The sequence below is a fragment of the Oryctolagus cuniculus genome, chromosome 14 (genome assembly GCF_964237555.1).
Source record: "Oryctolagus cuniculus chromosome 14, mOryCun1.1, whole genome shotgun sequence".
Classification (NCBI taxonomy): domain Eukaryota; kingdom Metazoa; phylum Chordata; class Mammalia; order Lagomorpha; family Leporidae; genus Oryctolagus; species Oryctolagus cuniculus.
Window position 1 is genome coordinate 13,121,061 of NC_091445.1, and position 19,428 is coordinate 13,140,488.

At 40.6% G+C, this 19,428-nt stretch overlaps 1 protein-coding gene across 2 annotated transcripts in view; it reads right to left on the reverse strand.

Annotated features, from left to right (window-relative positions):
* The window catches only part of CETN3 (centrin 3), a 24,340-nt gene extending 4,952 nt beyond the window's left edge, over positions 1 to 19,388 (reverse strand). Inside the window, exons 1-5 of one of the 2 annotated variants that reach the window (XM_051853617.2) lie at positions 19,229 to 19,386; positions 16,562 to 16,697; positions 12,505 to 12,619; positions 3,645 to 3,836; positions 1 to 680 (exon numbers count right to left, since the gene is read on the reverse strand). In XM_051853617.2, the coding sequence (XP_051709577.1) occupies positions 667 to 680; positions 3,645 to 3,836; positions 12,505 to 12,619; positions 16,562 to 16,697; positions 19,229 to 19,245 (474 nt within the window). In that variant the 5' untranslated portion in view covers positions 19,246 to 19,386 and the 3' untranslated portion in view covers positions 1 to 666. Of the gene's footprint in view, positions 681 to 3,644; positions 3,837 to 12,504; positions 12,620 to 16,561; positions 16,698 to 19,228 lie in introns of both variants that reach the window. The other variant, XM_002713912.5, reaches the window with a different exon arrangement.
* Between the last annotated feature and the right edge of the window lie 40 nt (positions 19,389 to 19,428).

Sequence of the window (19,428 nt, forward strand, 5' to 3'; positions counted from 1 at the left end):
AAAAATCTATAACACTTGTAACAACTTCTAAAGATCTTACACACTGGGAGAAATGAGCTGTAATCTCTGCAGTTAAATAAATGCTTTTGAATAATATACCTCTTTTTTTTTTTTTATATTTTACTTGCTTCTTTGAGAGGCAGAGTTACAGACAGTGACAGAGAGAACGAGACAGAGAGAAAGGTCTTCCATCCGCTGGTTCGCTCCCCAAATGGCCACAACAGCCAGCGCTGAGCCAATCTGAAGCCAAGAGCCAGGAGCTTCCTCTGGGTTTCCCACGCAGGTACAGGGGTACAGGCATTTGGGCCATCTTCTACCACCTTCCTAGGCCACAGCAGAGAGCTGGATTGGAAAAGGAGCAGCCTGGACTAGAACTGGCACGCATATGGGATGCCAGTGCCACAGGCAAAGGATTAACCTACTGCTCCACAGCGCTGGCTTCAATATCCTTAATTTTTAAAAGTTCAACTATTTAACCAGTGCATACCTCACTTAAGACCCCTTGACTAGGGCCGGCGCTGTGGCGTAGGGGTAAAGCCGCCACCTGTTGTCCCAGCATCCCAAAAGGGCACCGGTTCAAGTCCCAGCTGCTCCTCTTCTGATCCAGCTCTCTGCTATGGAAGACCTCTCTCTGTCTCTCCCTCTTGCCTTCCATAACTCTGCTTCTCAAATAAATAAATCTTAAAAAAAAATAATGAAAACAGCCTTACAATGATTTAACAATGTCATTTTAATAATATGAGACATAATTAAAATATGCAAAATATGAAAAGTACTGTTTTGCTACATAAAGACTTACAACTTTTCCTTAATCTATAAAATTTAATTACTTGAATTTCAAATTAAGCTTCATATAGAAGTTCTAAGACCAAAAAACATGTAATCTTTATGTTTTACATAAAAATTTCAAGGATAATAGCATTCAAAAGTATTTGAAGCTATGCCATGGTTTCATATCTAAAAACCTAACACTTAAGTTCAAAATGTAGGGATTAAGGAAATTAAACTAGCTACATAACTGCTACCAGGGAGCTTTCAGGTAATTAAAAGAGAATATGTGATACCTCTGAACATGTGGTTTTATGTATTTAAAAGCTTACTAAATCCAGCATGATGCCCAGTTAAAATAAGGATCTGATTAGACAATTATTGACTCGAGCAAATATGACATTTGTTTTCTTGTTACTCCATCATTTCACAGGGCAGATCTTATTACAGGAAGCTGGCAAGATTTGAGAGAATTAAGTCAATTAAGTGCCTCAGGGGCCAGCGCTGTGGCACAGTGGGTTAAGGCCCCAGCCTGCAGTGCCGACATTCCATACTGGTGTCAGTTCAAGTCCCCCCTGCTCCACTTCAGATCCAGCTCTCTGATATGGCCTGGGAAAGCAGTGGACGATGGCCTAAGTGCTTGGGCCCCTGTACCCATGTGGGAGACCTGGAGGAAGATCCTGCTCCTGGCTTCAGATAGGCTCATCTCCAGCCGTAACGGCCACTTGGGGAGTGAACCAGTAGATGGAAGACCTCTCTCTCTCTCTCTCTCTCTCTATCTCTGCCTCTCTTTCAAAATAATTTAAAAATAAATCTTTTAAAAAAATTAAGTACGTCGGAGATCATCTGATTTTGAAGGAGAAAAAACAAAGTTTAGCACTGAAAGTGCCAGCTGAATGTGTTGCTAATGTACTACTTCAATAGTATGCAATTTTAAAATCCCTAAACATGGATGCCTAGTTAATATTTTACATGATAGCCAAATACAGTACTCTTCATATTTAAAAGCCTGTTCTTTGGGGCACGTGTTTGGCTCAGTAGTTCTGATGCCATTTAGGATGCCCATGTCCAGGATCAGAGTGCTTGGTTTGGCTCCTCCACTCCCACTCCAGTTTCTGGCTAATGCACAGTCTAGAGGGCTCTAGTATTTAGGACCCTACAACTCGGTGTGAGAGACTGAGATCCCAGCTCCTGACTTTGGCCTGGTCCAGCCCTGGCTAATGCAGACACCTGGGGAGTGAACCAGCAGATAGATCTGTGTCTGTCGTTCAAGTAAAATAAGAATGAAAACAATTTTTTAAAGAAAAAAAAAACCTTGGTTGTCATGATGGAGATCTGAGTTTGAGTTACGGCTCTGCCATGCATTACTCTGTAATAACCTCAGCAGATTATTAATTGCTCAAAGCTTTGTTGCTTCATGTACTATTCACCAATCTATAATATGCATATAAAGGTATAATACTACATCTACAAAAGTTATCATGATAAGTAACATAATGCACGCTTCTGCTACACACAGATGTAAGAAACAGTTACTGCTAAATCACTTATTTAAATTTTAAAATTATTTTAAAATGATCCAGTTGGTCTTTTTTAAATGTTTCATATATTTTTCCAAAAAGCTGTATTGTGATGATGGGGACACAATCCTTTCTATATCATTACCACAGCTTTCCTGTATAGTACTGGTTTGCCTTTAACTCCACACTTATCATGTTTATTATTCAATAAATATAACAAATATGTTCATTGCTGTTAGAAACTGCAGAGTGAAAAATTCACAAACATAGAATTACTAAAATCCACAGAAGTAGGAAAGTAAAAAAGCAGTTTGTATTTCTAAACAAAATGTGGTTTGCAACCAAAAGTTAAAGTTTCCAGTTTGCTCCTCTATACACTACGGGCCCTCAATGGAAGTCTCATAATTCATACAGTCAGAGGCATTAGGGGTGGATTTTGAGAAAAATATGGCATTTAAAATGTACCTGGGACAAAGAGCAACATTTTAGCAGACACACGGCAGCAATTAGTGCATTCTGAGATCAAGAAAAGCCCTGACAAAAGGCACAGATGACAAAAGGCACAGCTTCAAAGCATCTTTTCTAAATACTCAAGAGTATTGTCAAAGTATGTACATATGGAAAGGGAGGGTTAAAGTAGAATACAGTGGGAAATAAAACTAGTTACTAACGTGGAACAGATGACAAAAGGTTCTGAACTTCAGGCTGGAGGCAGCGAGGAATCATTCTGTGTTAGCACACAGGAATGGCATCATCAAATCTGTATTTTAGATTTGATGTCTATACAATCAATAGACTGAAGAAGTAGCAATCAGAGGCTTATTGGCCTAGAGTATGGGAAGAGAGGAGACAAGAGACTACAAAGGGAAGGCAGGAACCGTATCTGTCTATGTCACTATGTAGCAATCAGCACATGGGACACGGCACTCAAAATAAAGGCTAACATAATATTCTTGAAAAGAAATTAGGTTCTGAGCTAGGACAGCAGCAGTGGACAAAGTAAAAAATAAACTATCAACATCTGAAGGGTAAAATCAAGGCAACTTCCTAAGAGCTTAGACATGCACACAGGTTAAGGAAAGAGGCATCAAAGTTTTACTAAGAAGCTGAAATTTCAGAGATGTTTCATCTTCAGAGAATAGTAAAGTACCTACCTGAAGTATGGACTCTCATGTCATTGGTATTACAATCCACTTCACTCTAAATTGAGTATGCACACAGCTCATTACAGGTTGAACAACAAATACACTGAATAAGTGATAGCTTGCAAGGGGTCTTGAAGGTCTTTAAGTTTCAGAAACATGTATTAGATGCACAGCATCATGACACTACAAACATGTTTTACCCAAAACTTACTTTCTCCATCACCATCCTTATCAAATTCCTCTATCATAGCTCGCAGCTCTTCATCACTCATGTTTTCACCCAGTTCTCTGGCAACACGTCGCAAATTCCTCAAGCTGATTTTCCCTGAATCATCATCATCAAATAGTTTAAATGCCTTCAGGATTTCTTCATGTGGATCTCTTTCCAATATCCAGTCTGTCACTGCAGTTAAAAAGAAACTTTTTAAGCCTTCATTATCACAAAGGCTTTCATTTGTAAGGTCAACTAAACATTGGATGACAATCAAAGCTATGAGTATGTCAACATTTAATGTGACAATAAAATGTCATGTTATTTCCTCAAATCCAAATAAATGTGAAATTAGAAAAACCAAATTGATATTAGAAAAAACACTGATTTTTTTTTTATTTTTATTTATTTTTTTGACAGGCAGAGTGGACAGTGAGAGAGAGAGACAGAGAGAAAGGTCTTCCTTTGCCATTGGTTCACCCTCCAATGGCTGCCGCGGCCGGCGTGCTGCGGCCGGCGCACCGCGCCTATCCGATGGCAGGAGCCAGGTGCTTCTCCTGGTCTCCCATGGGGTGCAGGGCCCAAGCACCTGGGCCATCCTCCACTGCACTCCCTGGCCACAGCAGAGGGCTGGCCTGGAAGAGGGGCAACCGGGACAGAATCCGGCGCCCCGACCGGGACTAGAACCCGGTGTGCTGGCGCCGCAAGGCGGAGGATTAGCCTAGTGAGCTGCGGCGCCGGCCAGAAAAAAAAACTGATATTATATAAACCTTTTTATTATCAACAATTTGACTTATAAGAGCAAGCAAAACTGTATCACGTGAAGGCAAAATAAACAGGGCTATTCTCATACTTTCCTTACTTACGGTCTACTATTATCAAAAGTCGTACTAAGCTCCACTGACATTAAGCACACAAGTCTACACATTTGTAACCTAGTTACAGAGACATATCAACACAATTAGAAGAAACTAAATAAAAGCTGTTTGCTGACTACACTTATTGCTAAAACTAATTCTTTCCCAAATTTAAAAACGAAAGATTAACAAAATCACAGCCATCATTGATATAGGCACAATCTCAGACAAGAGACGAACATTTCACATGATTACAAGAACTCTTTTTTATTTTTAAGATTTATTTATTTATATGGAAGGCAGAGAAACCGAGAGGGAGAGTCAGAGAGAGATGGATCTTCCACCAGCTAGTTCACTCTCCAAATGCCTGCAGCAGCCTGAGCTAAACTAGATGGAACCCAGGAGCCTGGAACTCCATTGGGGTCTCCCCCATAGGTGGCAGGGGCCTGAGTACTCAGGCCATCATCTGCTGCCTCCCAGGAGCATTAGCAGGAAGCTGAATCAGGAGCAGAGGAGCTGGGACTCAAACCCTACTCAAATATGGGACATAGGTGTCCCAGGCGGCAGCTTAACCCATTGCACCACAACACCTTCTGCTAGAAGAGCATCTTGAATTTCCAAAACGTGAAAAGCAGTTACAAAGACTGAATCTGTGGCTGATGCTGTAGCGTAGTGGGTAAACCCACTGTCTGCAGTGTCAGCATCCCATACGGGTGCCGGTTCAAGTCCTGGCTGCTCCACTTCTGATCCAGCTCTCTGGTATGGTCTGGAAAACCAGAAGATGGCCCAAGTCCTTGGGCCTCTAAACCTACGTGGGATACCTGGAGGAAGCTCTGGGCTTCCTGCTTTGGTTCGGCCCAGCTCTGGCCATTGTGGCCAGTTGAGAAGTGAACCAACAGATGGAAGACCTCTCTTTCTCTCTCTCTGCCTCTGCTTCTCTGTAACTCTGCCTTTCAAATAAATAAATAAATCTTAAAAAAAAGATTGAATCTATTATACTAAGTAAGCCACACACACAAACACACCAAACAACTAAACAAAGGAAGTCTCTCTAACATTTTTAGACAAGATAATAACTCTCAAACAACTAAACAAAATGTAATTTCAGAGCTCAACAGTAATAGTGTATTCTGATAGTATATGTTAATATACTAAATATAACCATATCTAACAATTTAGTAAGCTTAATTTTTTTATATTACCAGTCTTTAATCCATAACCACAATAACACATACTGAAGCAAAAATTAATGAATTAAAGTTTTCTAAGTTACTAAATAAAATTTTGAAAAAATCTAAATATACATCTCATGTACTTTTTTTTTTTTAATCTTTTATTTAATGAATATAAATTTCCAAAGTACGACTCATGTGTTACAATGGCTTCCCCCCCCCATACCGTCCCTCCCACCCACAACCCTCCCCTTTCCCACTCCCTCTCCCCTTCCATTCACATCAAGATTCATTTTCGATTATCTTAATATACAGAAGATCAGCTTAGTATACCTTAAGTAAGTATTTCAACAGTTTGCTCCCACACAGAAACATAAAGTGAAAAATAATAGATGATTTTTTTTTAAATGATGATGAAATCAGATCAGACCTATTGTCATGTTTAATCCCAGTGAGAGTCAAGTTGGGAATTGATAATTTCTTTCTTTTTTTTTTTTTTTTTTTTTTTTTTTACAGAAGATCAGTTTAGTGTACATTAAGCAAAGATTTCAGTCGTTTGCACATCTCATGTACTTTTACAAGCTATTTGACTCACTACAAGAAACAATGTTTAAAAAAAGTTAATCCTGTTGCAGTTTACAGAATCATTAAAAAATTTCAACTGTTGGGTCCGGTGCTGTGCGCAGCGGGCTAAACCTCCACCTGTGGCGCTGGCGCCCATATGGGCTCTAGTTCATGTTCCAGCTGCTCCTCTTGCTGATGGCCTGGGAAAGCAGAAGATGGTCCAAGTCCTTGGGCCCCTGCACCCGCGTGGGAGACCCAGAGGAGACTCCTGGCTCCTGGCTTCGGATCGGACAAGCTCTGGTCACTGTGGTCATTTGGAGAGTGAACCAGAGGATGGAAGACTTTTCTCCCTGTTTTTCCCTCTCTCTGACTGTAACTACCTCTCAAATAAAGTCATTTGAAAAAGTTACAACTGTTTAAAAATGTAAAGTACAGGAAAATAAAACCTAATGAATCCAGAATGAAAAAAGGCAACCCAACTCCCCAGCAAATTGCTGTTTTACTGTTGTTTCATCTGTATTTGGTTCAATAAGCACCTTCCTATTCAAGTAATGTTATATCATCTACACACATATTCCATAATTTTCTTTTAGCCATTAATTTTATACAAAAAGGTTTCCAAGTAACTAACTGAAGTATATTACTACAAGTATGCAAATCATCAAAGCTCATAAATATTCAGTCAAAAAGTAGTTGGCATATATAAAGCCATAACACCAAAATAAAATACCACCCTTCTCTATGGCTCATACTCAACTTATTTTGAATTTAATCCCAACAACAACAAAGGACAAGGAAAAAAAAGCATTAAGAAATTTTCGTTACCAACTGAATAATTTACATGACAGGTGAACCAAAAAAGCAGCTTGCTGAAAGTATTAATGCACTTACAGAAGCAACAGGGCGATCTGGGGAACAGATGGGGCTCCAAGATGTAAAAATTCTTATCCCACTACTGCTTGAATTGTTATAGTTACTTCAGACTCACGCTCTATGCAATCATTGATCAATACTCTCCTTTATAATGCAGTTTTTCTTAGGACTTGCAAATGCCTTCACTGTGGACAGCTAATGCATTATCCAGTAAATAACTTTATGGTGACTCTTTTATCCACCTTCACATTCTATTTCTGGCCTACAATGTAGTAGAACGTAATGGCAAGAATTTTTTTTTTCAATCAAAGTAATAAGGCAATCGACACACTGGCAATCAAGGTGGGTATCATCTGTTAAACTCCAAATTTTTGCTCATGTAACTCCATCTTCAAATAATTTAAATATATGATCAGAAATATACTTCATCAAAGTAATTAGACTTTACAAACATAAAAACCACTTTAGAATGCAGCAAACTCAAAAACATCACATTAAAAGTAAATTAAAAAATAACTGGAAGTGAGGCTAGAAATGACTTGAGCTTTATTTCTCAGTAGCTTTAGAAGTTCCTATGCAAACATAACACAGTTAACCTACACTCAGCATACTGGATTTCCACAGTTAACCTACACCCAGCATACTGGATTTCCACAGTTAGCCTACACTCAGTACACTGGATTTCCACAGTTAACCTACACTCAGCATACCAGATTTCTACAGTTAACCTACACTCAGCATACCGGATTTCTACAGTTAACCTACACTCAGCATACCGGATTTCTACAGTTAACCTACACTCAGCATACCGGATTTCTACAGTTAACCTACACTCAGCATGCTGGATTTCTACAGTTAACCTACACTCAGCATACCGGATTTCTACAGTTAACCTACACCCAGCATACCGGATTTCCACAGTTAACCTACACTCAGCATACCGGATTTCCACAGTTAACCTACACTCAGCATACTGGATTTCCACAGTTAGCCTACACTCAGCATACTGGATTTCTACAGTTAACCTACACTCAGCATGCTGGATTTCCACAGTTAACCTACACTCAGCATACTGGATTTCTACGTCCTTCCCCCATGACTGTGGTAGGGGTCGCCATTCCCCTCATTTCCACATCCACCCCCAAAAGATAACAGTATTGTTAACTGTTAGTTTCCTATATTTAAAGTCTGAATCATTTTGAATTCCATAAACTTACTCATTGATAAGCTCCTTTAATATTGAGGATATTGGTGTTTTTACTCTTAAATTTAATATTTTTCTTTTCGTCCTCAGTATGAAAAGTCTAGTATTTTGTGTCTGTAGTCTCTTTTCCCTCTGATCCATCTTTCAATATTCTCATCCGCTTTCTAAAAAATATCATAATCCATTCCTTCATAACTGTCAATGATTCATTTGCTGACTAGAGTGCAAACTCTTTATGTTACACAAAATGTCCCCAAACCGGCCCAATCCTGCCTCTCCAATCATTTCCCTATCCTCCAGTTCCAGGGGCTACCGGAATTTTCCCAAGACTGTTGTACACTTCTAGTACCACTCCATTGTCGCTGACTTCTATTCTTGGAATGCCTTTTCTCTATTCCTCCTGAAATCTTCTCCTTGGAATGAAATCTTATTCACATCCCAAAGGCCTAGATTAAGATCCCTTCTTCAAAGTCTTCTCCAGTCCCTGTCTATCAGCATGGAGAAATCTTTCCCATAAAAGGCAAGATGGTAAATATTTTAGACTTTCCAGGGGTCATAAACTCTTTGTCTAATCTACTCACTCTGCCAAGGTAGCACAAAAGCAGCAAAACAGAGTGAGTGTCCTGGCAACAAGCAAATCTATGCCAAGGGTTAGTATCTCAATTCCTGCCCTGGACAAAACGATAATTTACCACATAGTACAATAGCTTGTAGTCACCTATATTTAAATAGTAAGTTCCTTAAAAAGAACCTCTTAGTAACTTTTAATTCCCCTTTCTCATACCAGTGCAGTTCCTAATGCCAAGAAACTCAGTGTTTGTTAAATAAGTAAAATGAACAATGATATAATGGTCTACTCTAACCATGCAATTAAATAATAAGTAGTACATGGCTAAAAATAGAGTACAAACATGACTTATCTTGATCTTAGCGATTCCTAAAACACCTATGTTACTCATTGGCCTCGGGCTGACTTGACTCTAAACTGACATTAAATATGCTTTACAGTTTTTTTCTATTACTGGGAAGAATCCAGTAAAGTGCCAGACTTCACCCAGAAACATCCATGAGACAGTAATGGATGGTACATTTTGATTTGGAGTCATTTGCCCCAAAGTATAAAACAGATATTATGTGGTCAGTTATTAATTAAGAACAATCAACAAATAAGGAGAATACACAGTTCTTCATTGCTTGATTCCCCAATAGTAAATTTTTACTCCTAACAGATGGCCTTTGAGAGTCAAGACAAAGATATTTATTCTGTTCTATTAATAAGACAGAAAAGATGTATTTCTGTTTATTCTGTTCCACTAATAAGATAGAAAAAACGAGATGTCAAGAAAACAGAGGTGGCATGGGACTCTGGTCTCAACTAATAAAAATCACACTTTTCAAATTATATTCAGGGGCCAGCGCAGTGGCATAGCAGGTAAAGCTGCCACATGCAGTGCCAGCATTCCATATGGCCATCGGTTGGAGTACCGCTGCTCCACTTCTGATCCAGCTCTCTGCTAAGGCCTGGGAAAACAGTATTAGATGGCCCAACTGCTTGGGCCCCTACACCTGCATGGGAGACCTAGAAGAAGCTCCTGGCTCCTGGGTTCCAACCGGCACAGCTCCAGCCGTTGTGGCCAACTGGGGAGTGAATCAGCGGATGAAAGACCTCTCTCTCTACTCTCCTTTTCTCTGTGTAACTCTGACTTTCAAATAAATAAATATATCTTTAAAAAAAAAATTACACTCCCTCAGGGCCTACATTGTGGCAGCAGGTTAAGACGTAGCTTGCAACACTGGCACCATAGCAGAGTGCCAGTTCAGGTCCCAGATACTCTGCTTCCAATCCAACTCCCTGCTAATGCACCCAAGAGGACAGCGGGTGATGGCCCACATACCTGGGCTCCTGTCATTCACATGGGAGACCCGGATGGAGGGCCCAGCTCCTGGTGTCAGCCTGATCCACACCTGGCTATTTCAGCTGTTGAGGGAATGAACCAACTGATGGAAAAAACCTTTCTCTCTCCCTCGCTCTCCATTTCAAATAAATAAATAAATCCTAAAAAAATTATAATTGCCCAAGATGAAATGTTTTATAAAATTATTGATGATAATGACATGGTACTTAAAATATCTGGCAACTAAAACAAAAAGACCATAAAAATATGCAGAGAACAATATTTATTTCTCAGTGATGCATATATGATTATTTCCAGCCAATGAAACTCAGACTTCGTAGCACTTAACTATACACTATGCCAATTTCTAAATGCTTTACATACAATTAACTTATTAATCCTCACAAGAACACTTTGGAGAGTGCAAATATCCCCATTTTATAGTTAAAAATAAGGCAGTACAATAACCAAGATATACAACTGGAAGTGGCAAAACCAAGATCTGAACCCTGGGGATCTGGTTCCCAGGTGGTGCATGCTAACCCACTATTACTGGGTCTAATGCACCTGAATTATAGCTCTTTCCCAATAGCAGGAACAAGGGGAATGGTAATATACCTGCATTATTTCCATATATCCTAACCCTGTTCTACAAAAAAACTAAGTTCAAAGTTGGAATACTACGATCATAAACTCCAGAAGAACAGCCAAACTGAGAGAATAAAGGTGACTCTCCTCCTCTCCCCAGTTCTAGAAATTAGAGGAAAAGAAAGAATATGTTCCCCAAAGAGCCAAAGATGCCTCTCCAAACAGTCATTTATCAGTTCCTGAGCTGGGGATCCTCTGTGCTACAGTTTCTTCCTCTTAGGTCTACCTCGCAGCTTAACTGCTTTTGGTTTGAGCTTTCAGACCAAAACAAGCAAACAAACAAAAACACAACAAATACAAAAACCTAATGATATGAATCTTGTTTCTCTGGGTTTGGGGTCTGCACATTGCCATTTTTTTTTCCTTCTCATATTGCTTCTTGCTTAATATTTAAAGTAATGGTATGTATGTGCATATAATTTAATTTGTTGCTAAATTTTTTAGATAATCTGAAAATATCTAGCTGTGCCTATATTATGATTCACCAAAAGTGGTATCATTGGTTTAGAAAATAACACTGAAAATAAACTTGACTATTTATACATTCTATGTATGTCACAGACAATACATTGTTACATTAACTGTCTTTCCAAAATCTTCTATTCTGAAAAACTACAATCTACATATGCTATAAACACTTCGCTAAAATCAACCGTGCAATAATTTAACCATATTAAACCATTATAAACTATGATACATTGATGACTTTAAAGTATTTTCTTCTGATTCCAGTTGGCAAACTGCCTCCCTTACTTCCCACACTCCACCCTCAACTAAACAGATGACTTAATTCACTGAGATCAAGGTCACCCAGAGTACACAGCCCCTTATAAACTGTCAGCCTGAAGGCATGCACTTCAACAACCAAGGACATCAACTGCTACCAGTTTCCTTCTCTTCCTCTTTGCCAACAAAAATCACATACCAGAAAGGTACTGGGAATTGTTTTCCAAACAGCAGGATACAAATTTTCTGTTTTATTGAGAGAAAATTGACTCTCACTGGGATTAAACATGACAATAGGTCTGATCTGATTTCATCATCATTTTAAAAAAATCATCTATTATTTTTCACTTTATGTTTCTGTGTGGGAGCAAACTGTTGAAATACTTACTTAAGGTATACTAAGCTGATCTTCTGTATATTAAGATAATCGAAAATGAATCTTGATGTGAATGGAAGGGGAGAGGGAATGGGAAAGGGGAGGGTTGTTGGTGGGAGGGACGGTATGGGGGGGGAAGCCATTGTAATCCATGAGTCGTACTTTGGAAATTTATATTCATTAAATAAAAGATAAAAAAAAAAAAAAAAAAAAAGAAAACAAATTTTTGACCATCTTTTTAGTTTTATCACATAATATAAATCATATTACTTGGAAAAGCTTTCCATAAAAGCTACCCAATAGTTCCTTGGTTAGAATATTCAGAATAAAACAGAAGACAAAACTATAAATTTCACAGCAAAGCTGCCAATAATTTTTCTTTGAAAATTAAAGAGTTAAAAAAGAAAAAACCTGACATAAGAGCCATATTACACACCAATGTTCAATTAAAAAATTCCATAATCCAGAAAATTAAGCAAACAAAATTTGTATTAATCAGATACCTTCCTAACTACTGGCTACAGACTATTTATTAAAATACATACCAACTTCATTGAAATCTTCAAAGGTGATTTTCCCAGTGGCTTCTCTGTCATAATCTTTAAGAATCTTCAGTACATCAGCTTTTTTTACATCAAACCCCAAGGCTCTCATTGCCACCTTTTGGATTAAAAAGGAAAAACAAATTATAAAGTACTCTTTACTAAAGAAGTGATTTCCAATTCTTAAGGAAGTTTTTAAATCTTAAAGAGATGGCAACACATTAATAAAATATAATTCTTCTGAATGTTTCTAAAATAACAAAGTGTTAGTGTAGTTCTCCACTGCTGAAATCAAACAGGAAATCTTTCAATGTATAGGTTGTTTTTTATATGACAGACTAATCAAGTGTTTACAGAATATACTATACAATAAACTGACAATGCACATATAATTTTAGCAAACTATTTTTTAATTAAAAGAAGCATATTTTGGGATAAAGCAATTTTGAAATTCATGTATATTTTTTCATGATATGCTGAAGATCCCCCCCCCCCCCCCACTAATAATCACACTTCAGGAATACCCAACTTCTGCCATTCTCCATGGAAATGACAAATCCAGTCTTCTCAGAGCCCTTTCATGACTGGTTTCTGTATTATTTACCTCCTTCTATACATACCTGAAAAATGTTAGAAGTCTTAAGAAAACAGAGTGCCTTTCCCTCTTTAAGAGAAACATCAGGGGAAGAGTACTGTGGCATAATAAGTTAAGCTGCCACCAGCAATGCTGGCATGCCATCTGAGTCCTGCCTGCTCCACTCCTGATTCAGCTCCCTGCTAATGCACCTGCTGAGAAAGCAACAGAAGATGGCCCAATTCCTTGGGCCCTGCACCACATGGAGACTTAGATGAAGCTCCCGCCTTCGGTCTGGCCCAGCCCTGGCATTTTAGCCATTTGGGGAGTGAACCAACAGATGGAGGATCTCTCCCTCTCCATCTCTTCCCCTGTCTCCATTTCTCTCTCTTTCAAATAAATAAAATCTTTAAAAAACAAACAAAAAAATCATTATAATTAGAAGAAATTAAGAAACAGTCAAATATACCTTATTTTTATTTTAAACAATGGTATGTATTCCCTTGACCCAGAATATTTATAAATACCTTGTAAAAGCTAGGGCTGCATTTTCTAAACACTAAGTTAGTGTTTAGAAAATAGTTCACAATCAGGAAATATTGTTGTGTGCCACTGGTCTTCTAGGGTTTTTTCAATTCTTGGATTTTCTGATTTCCCTTCTTTGCAGATGTTAAGTGCTCACTCAAATATTGCATATCTGTTTTGTTTTGTTTTTTGACAATCCAGTCTTAATTCAGTTACTGCAACAGCACCAGCAGGCAGCTGGAAAGCAGACGCTGTCCCACTCATGTCACACTTTTCCCATGGGACAGCACCAGAAAGTGAGTCACATACAGCTACCTGGGGATCTTCTCACTGCTGAGGAAGCCCCAAACAGAAGCCCCTGACGTTTCATCAATCCCTGGGGCTGAAAGAAGAGGGGAATGAAGGAGGATTAACAGAGGGTCATTTTTTGAATACTGAGTCATAGTAGGGAAAGGTATCTTCACTGCCACTGGATATGTTCATCAGCATAGGCACCTGACAAAGGCCATAACAACTTATTTGTTCTCAAGGGATTAACAACCAAAATGGGAAAAAGATGTGGCATAAATATTATAAGGCTACACAACAGAAGAAATATTACCATCAGATCCTACATGATCAGTTAGCAAATAAACAGTCCAGGACCCTGAAGCCAGAGAAAAGAGATTTTGTCACTACTAACAAGAAAGACATTTTACTCATTACAGTCTTATATGGAGGCATTCAAGTTGTTTCTTGGTGGACAGACAAGGAGTAGTAGTGGGTATGTAGAAAGGATGGTTGCGGGGAAAGGGGAGGCGGGGCGGGGCGGGGGGGGGGGGTCCCACGTTGTGGCATAACGAGTTAATCCATCGCCTGCAATGCTGGCATCCCACATAGGCACCAGATCAAGTCCCTGCTGCTCCACTTCCCATCTAGCTCCCTGACAATGCATCTAGGAAAGCAGCATAAGATGGTGCAAGTGTTTGGGCCCCTGCACACATGTGGAAGCTCCAGGCTCTTGTCTTTGGCTTGGGCCATCCTGACTGTTGCAGTTATCTGGGGAGTGAACAGTGTATGGAAGATCTCAATCTCAATCTCTCTCTTCCCCACCCCTCTTATGTAACTCTGCCTTGCAAATAAATCAATCAATCTTAAAAAAAAAAAAAAAAAGAAAGAAAGAAAGAAAGAAAGCATGGCTGGTGTTAAAAGACACTGAAACAAAGAATAGGGTTGGGGAACAGTGAACAGAGCAGTCTCACCTGAATGGGAAGAGTTCAGATGGAGTGAAGCAGTTAGCAAATGAGAAAAGCAGATGATACAGAAGGCATTCAACAGAAAGCAAGTAAATCTGAACTTTATGGGCAATGAGCAATCAGTAAAGTTTTATGAGCACTGAACAATATGTTGAGTTTGAGAATGATCTAAATCTAAGGATAGGGTACAATGTGAACTAGAAGTGAAGGAACCACTCAGGAGGCTCCAGGAACGAAGTATAGCCCCACACAAATCAAGACACCAATGGCAACAAATGGCAGAGACACTATAATGGAAGAATTGCTCAAATGAGTAATTTCTTTAAAATGTGAGAAAAGAGAGGACTGCAAGACTAAGGAAGTTGCACTTAACACACCTAGTATTGCTTTCACACGTACATCCCAACCTGTCATTACATATGTCTTACCCCACCTGAAATCCTTTAAAATCCCTTACAAAGTTACCAGAAATAAAGCCGCAAAACGAACATTGATAGTTATTCACCTACCCATTAAGGCTACTAAAAATCTCAAAAGTGCTGTTTTTCAAATTGTGCTGAATGTAAAAACCACACAACCTTAAATACCAATTTCCCCTTAGATCTTTAATAAATAATACTTCTTTCAAAAAAATTTATATTTGAAAGACAGAGTTACAGAGAGAGAGGGACAGGCAGATCTTTCATCCTGGGTTCATTCCCCAGATGGTCACAGTGACCAGGGCTGGGCTAGGCCAGGAGCCTGGAATTCCATCTATGTCTCCCATATAGGTGCAGGGTCCCAAGTACTCGGGCCACCTTCCACTGTTTTCCCAAGTGTCTTAGCAAGGAGCTAAATCAGAAGTAGAGCAGCTAGCTGGGACTCCAACTGGCACACATGTAAGATGCTGGTGTCTCACCACAACTAATTTTAAGCCTTGAATTTGACATCTTTCTCCATTAGCACGTGTTCAACATCAAACAACTTATTATGCATGCACTACAGAAAGTAGGTTGAGATTGTGTTACTAACATGTTTAAATTAAAAGCTTAAAAACCCACTCTCCCAGTATGAAAAAAAAAAGCATGAGTTACCAAAATCTAAATAAAACCAACAGGAAGAATGATAATGATAAGAGCTGCTTAAATTCCATAGCTTCCAATCCATTACTTTTGTGAATGAAAAATAACCATCTTTCATAGGAATGTATTTTTACATTTAAAATATCATTCACTTTACCATGCAAAAACGTTTTCATACAACTGCATTAGGGGTTCTGTTTTACTATAGCACCTAACTACGAATGCTTAAAAAGATTTCATAGTTCCAAAACCAGTTCAGTTACAATAATTATATAGAAATGTATTTTGGCCGGCACCGCGGCTCAATAGGCTAATCCTCCACCTGCGGCGCCGGCACACGGGGTTCTAGTCCTGATCGCTCCTCTTCCGGTCCAGCTCTCTGCTATGGCCCAGGAGGGCAGTGGAGGATGGCCCAAGTCCTTGGACCCTGCACCCCATGGGAGACCAGGATAAGCAAATGGCTCCTGCCATCGGATCAGCGCGGTGCGCCGGCCGCAGCGGCCATTGGGGGGTGAACCAAAGGAAAAGGAAGACCTTTCTCTCTGTCTCTGTCTCTCACTGTCCACTCTGCCTGTCAAAAAAATAAAATAAATAAAATAAATGTATTTTAAAGCTGTCAAAAATGCAAATCACTTTAACAGATAAATATATACTTTATACTTTACCTTTAGTTCATGATAATCTATTGCATCATCTTTGTCTGTATCAAAAAGTTCAAAGGCATCTTTAATTTCTTGTTTCTGTTCCTCAGAGAGCTCTCTTCTTTTTTTTCTCTTTGTTTTGTCTACTACAAGCTCACTTCTATAAAATGGAAACAAAAAAGTCATTAGTCCACTCTAATCGTATTCTCTTATGCAAACTAAACAATCAACAACTTTCTAAATTTCCAAAAAGGAAATATGTTGAAGAAAGATAAAGTATTTTTTCTGTATGAGTTGACATCCTGCTTGTTCCATAGTCCACAGTTCTATGAATGTACACTTCCCAGTATGAAGCCGAAACTCTGACAGAAATGGGGAACAAGGGCCACTGTCACAATGCAATGGATTAAGCCACCACCTGCCACACTGGCATCGCACATGAGTGCCAGTTCAGGTCCCAGCTGCTTCACTTCCAATCAGCTCTCTGCTAATGCACCTGGGAAGGCAGACAACTATGGCATGGCTCAAGTGGTTGGTTCAATCACCCAAATGGGAGACCTGAATGGAGTTCTTGGCTACTAGCTTCAGCCTGGCCCAGCCTCAGCCATAGCGGCCATTCAGAGATGGAAGATTTCTCTGACTTTGTCTCTGTCACTCTTTCATATACGTTTCAAAAAAAGGGGGGGGGGGGGGAACCAAACCTTCCCTCCTCCCAACTCAGAAACAAGAATGGTCAGAGGAGGCTGGCACTATGGCGCAGTAGGTTAATCCTCCACCTGTGGTGCGAACATCCCTTATGGGCACTGGTTCTAGTCCCAGCTGCTCCTCTTCCAATCCAGCTCTCTGCTGTGGCCTGGGAAAGCAGTAAAAGATGGCCCAAGTCCTTGGGCCCCTGTACCCACATGGGAGACCAGGAAGAAGCACCAGACTCCTGGCTTCAGATCAGCACAGCTCCAGCCGTTGCGGCCACTGGGGAGTGAACCAACAGACGGAAGATCTTTGTCTCTCCTTCTCACTGTCTATAATTCTACCTCTCAAATAAATAAATAAAAAACCTTAAAAAAAAAGAATGGTCAGAAATATTACTTTCAGACCAAAAACCTCAATCAAAACCAAATCAACACTTATATCATTCTGCAAAAGTGGAAAAAAATCCAAATCAAAGTAGAATTCATAATTGACAATCAACATAAATATTTATTATACTTCAGTATATTTCTTGTAATTAAGTTTTCAAGATTACTACAAAAAAGTGCCAAATAATTTATCAATTAACCTATATTTTGGCATTGTAAGTTCAAAACTATTTTGGATCACATCTAGGTACTTTGTTTGTAGTTTCTTCCATCAATATTAACATGTCAGCCAACAAAGCAGTGAGTCTAAATATATCATGAATGTTAAAAGATCAAAAAGTGGTATGTAGCATTTGTGCTTACTTCCAAAAAATGTGAAAATTCTTGTCTCATTTAACTTATAAACTATAGGTCAAACTTCTCATAACTCTGGAAAAGAGTAAAGAAAATGAAAAGCAAAATTATTTGGAAGTTAGGAATGTCTTCCATCTGAGACAGATGTAGAAGTGCTTCAGAGTTTCAAATGAGAACACCAATTCTGTAAGAACACGTTTTAAAAATTCTAAATGTAAAACCAGTTGATTGTCTCATAACAGATCATCTTATTTGCATGTGAAAGCCATGGGGGGGGGCGGGCAGCATCGTGGCCCAGCAGGTAGGGCTGCCTCTCAGGTCCAAGGAACACAAACCCTGAGTCCCAGCTGCTCCCCGGGAAGGCAGCGGAAGATGGCCCCAAAGCTTGAGCCCCTGCCACCCAGGAGGGTGGCATGTTCAGGTGAACTGCCATGTTCAGGGCTCCTGGCTCCCCCCTGTGCCAACCCCAACCATGGACGCCCTTTGAGGACTGAACCAGCGGATCCAAGATCTCTTTCCCTGTCTCTTTCTGTCACTCACTCTGCCTTTCAAATAAATAAATCTTTAAAAAAAAAAAAAAAACAAACAAACAAAAAACTTATTTTGGTTTCTGAAATCTTAAGGGGGAAAAAAAGGCAATAGGGATGGCTACCAAATGACAGCAGGTGCAGTACGTCAGAGCTGAGGAAGACCTTCCCCAAGAGACCCGAGTGGACACACACCTGGGCACAGCCGGGGTCAGCCATTCCCCTGCCCGGACTGCCCGCGGGCAAGTCCGGACCCCGCCCACACCTGACCGCAGCCAGGGCCACCCGTGGCGGAACACAGTCTCTGAGCACCTGCCTTCAAGGCTATCTGACACGGGGGGTGGGGTGGGGCACAGACCGAGGGCTAGGGTCGGGACAGAAGACACCGACTCCGGGCGGGTCTCCGATTCGGCGGGGCCGGGGGCACACGGGCGAGCGACTCCGTGGGCAGCGGTGCGGGGGCCAGGTGGGCGGGGTCGCAGCACCGCACGCCCGCGGCCCACCCCCCTAGGCCGAAAGCCCCGTGCGCGGCCACAGGCGACCACCTCGGCAGCGAGCGCCGGGCCGGTCACCTGCAGGGCTCTGCACTCCCGGGGGGCTGGGGGCTGGCAGGCCGGCGAGCCCCCTCCTCACCTCGGCCCCAACGGCCTCCCTTCCACACCCACACACGCACGCGAGCACGCCCGGGGCCCGCTCCGCGGCGTGGGGAGCGCGGCCGCCTCACGACTACCGACCTCAGAGCTAAACTCATTTTCCTCCCCGGACAGACACGTTCCTCTCAGAGACTTTATGCCCTGGCCCGAAGCAGCAGGACTCCCACAAGCCGTTCAACAGACGCGAACGGCCGCTGCCACCACCAGCCCCGCCCAGAAGACAGACACTTCTGAGCGGGATTGGTCGAAACCCGCTAAGGTTGTGCCCCGCTCGGCACTAC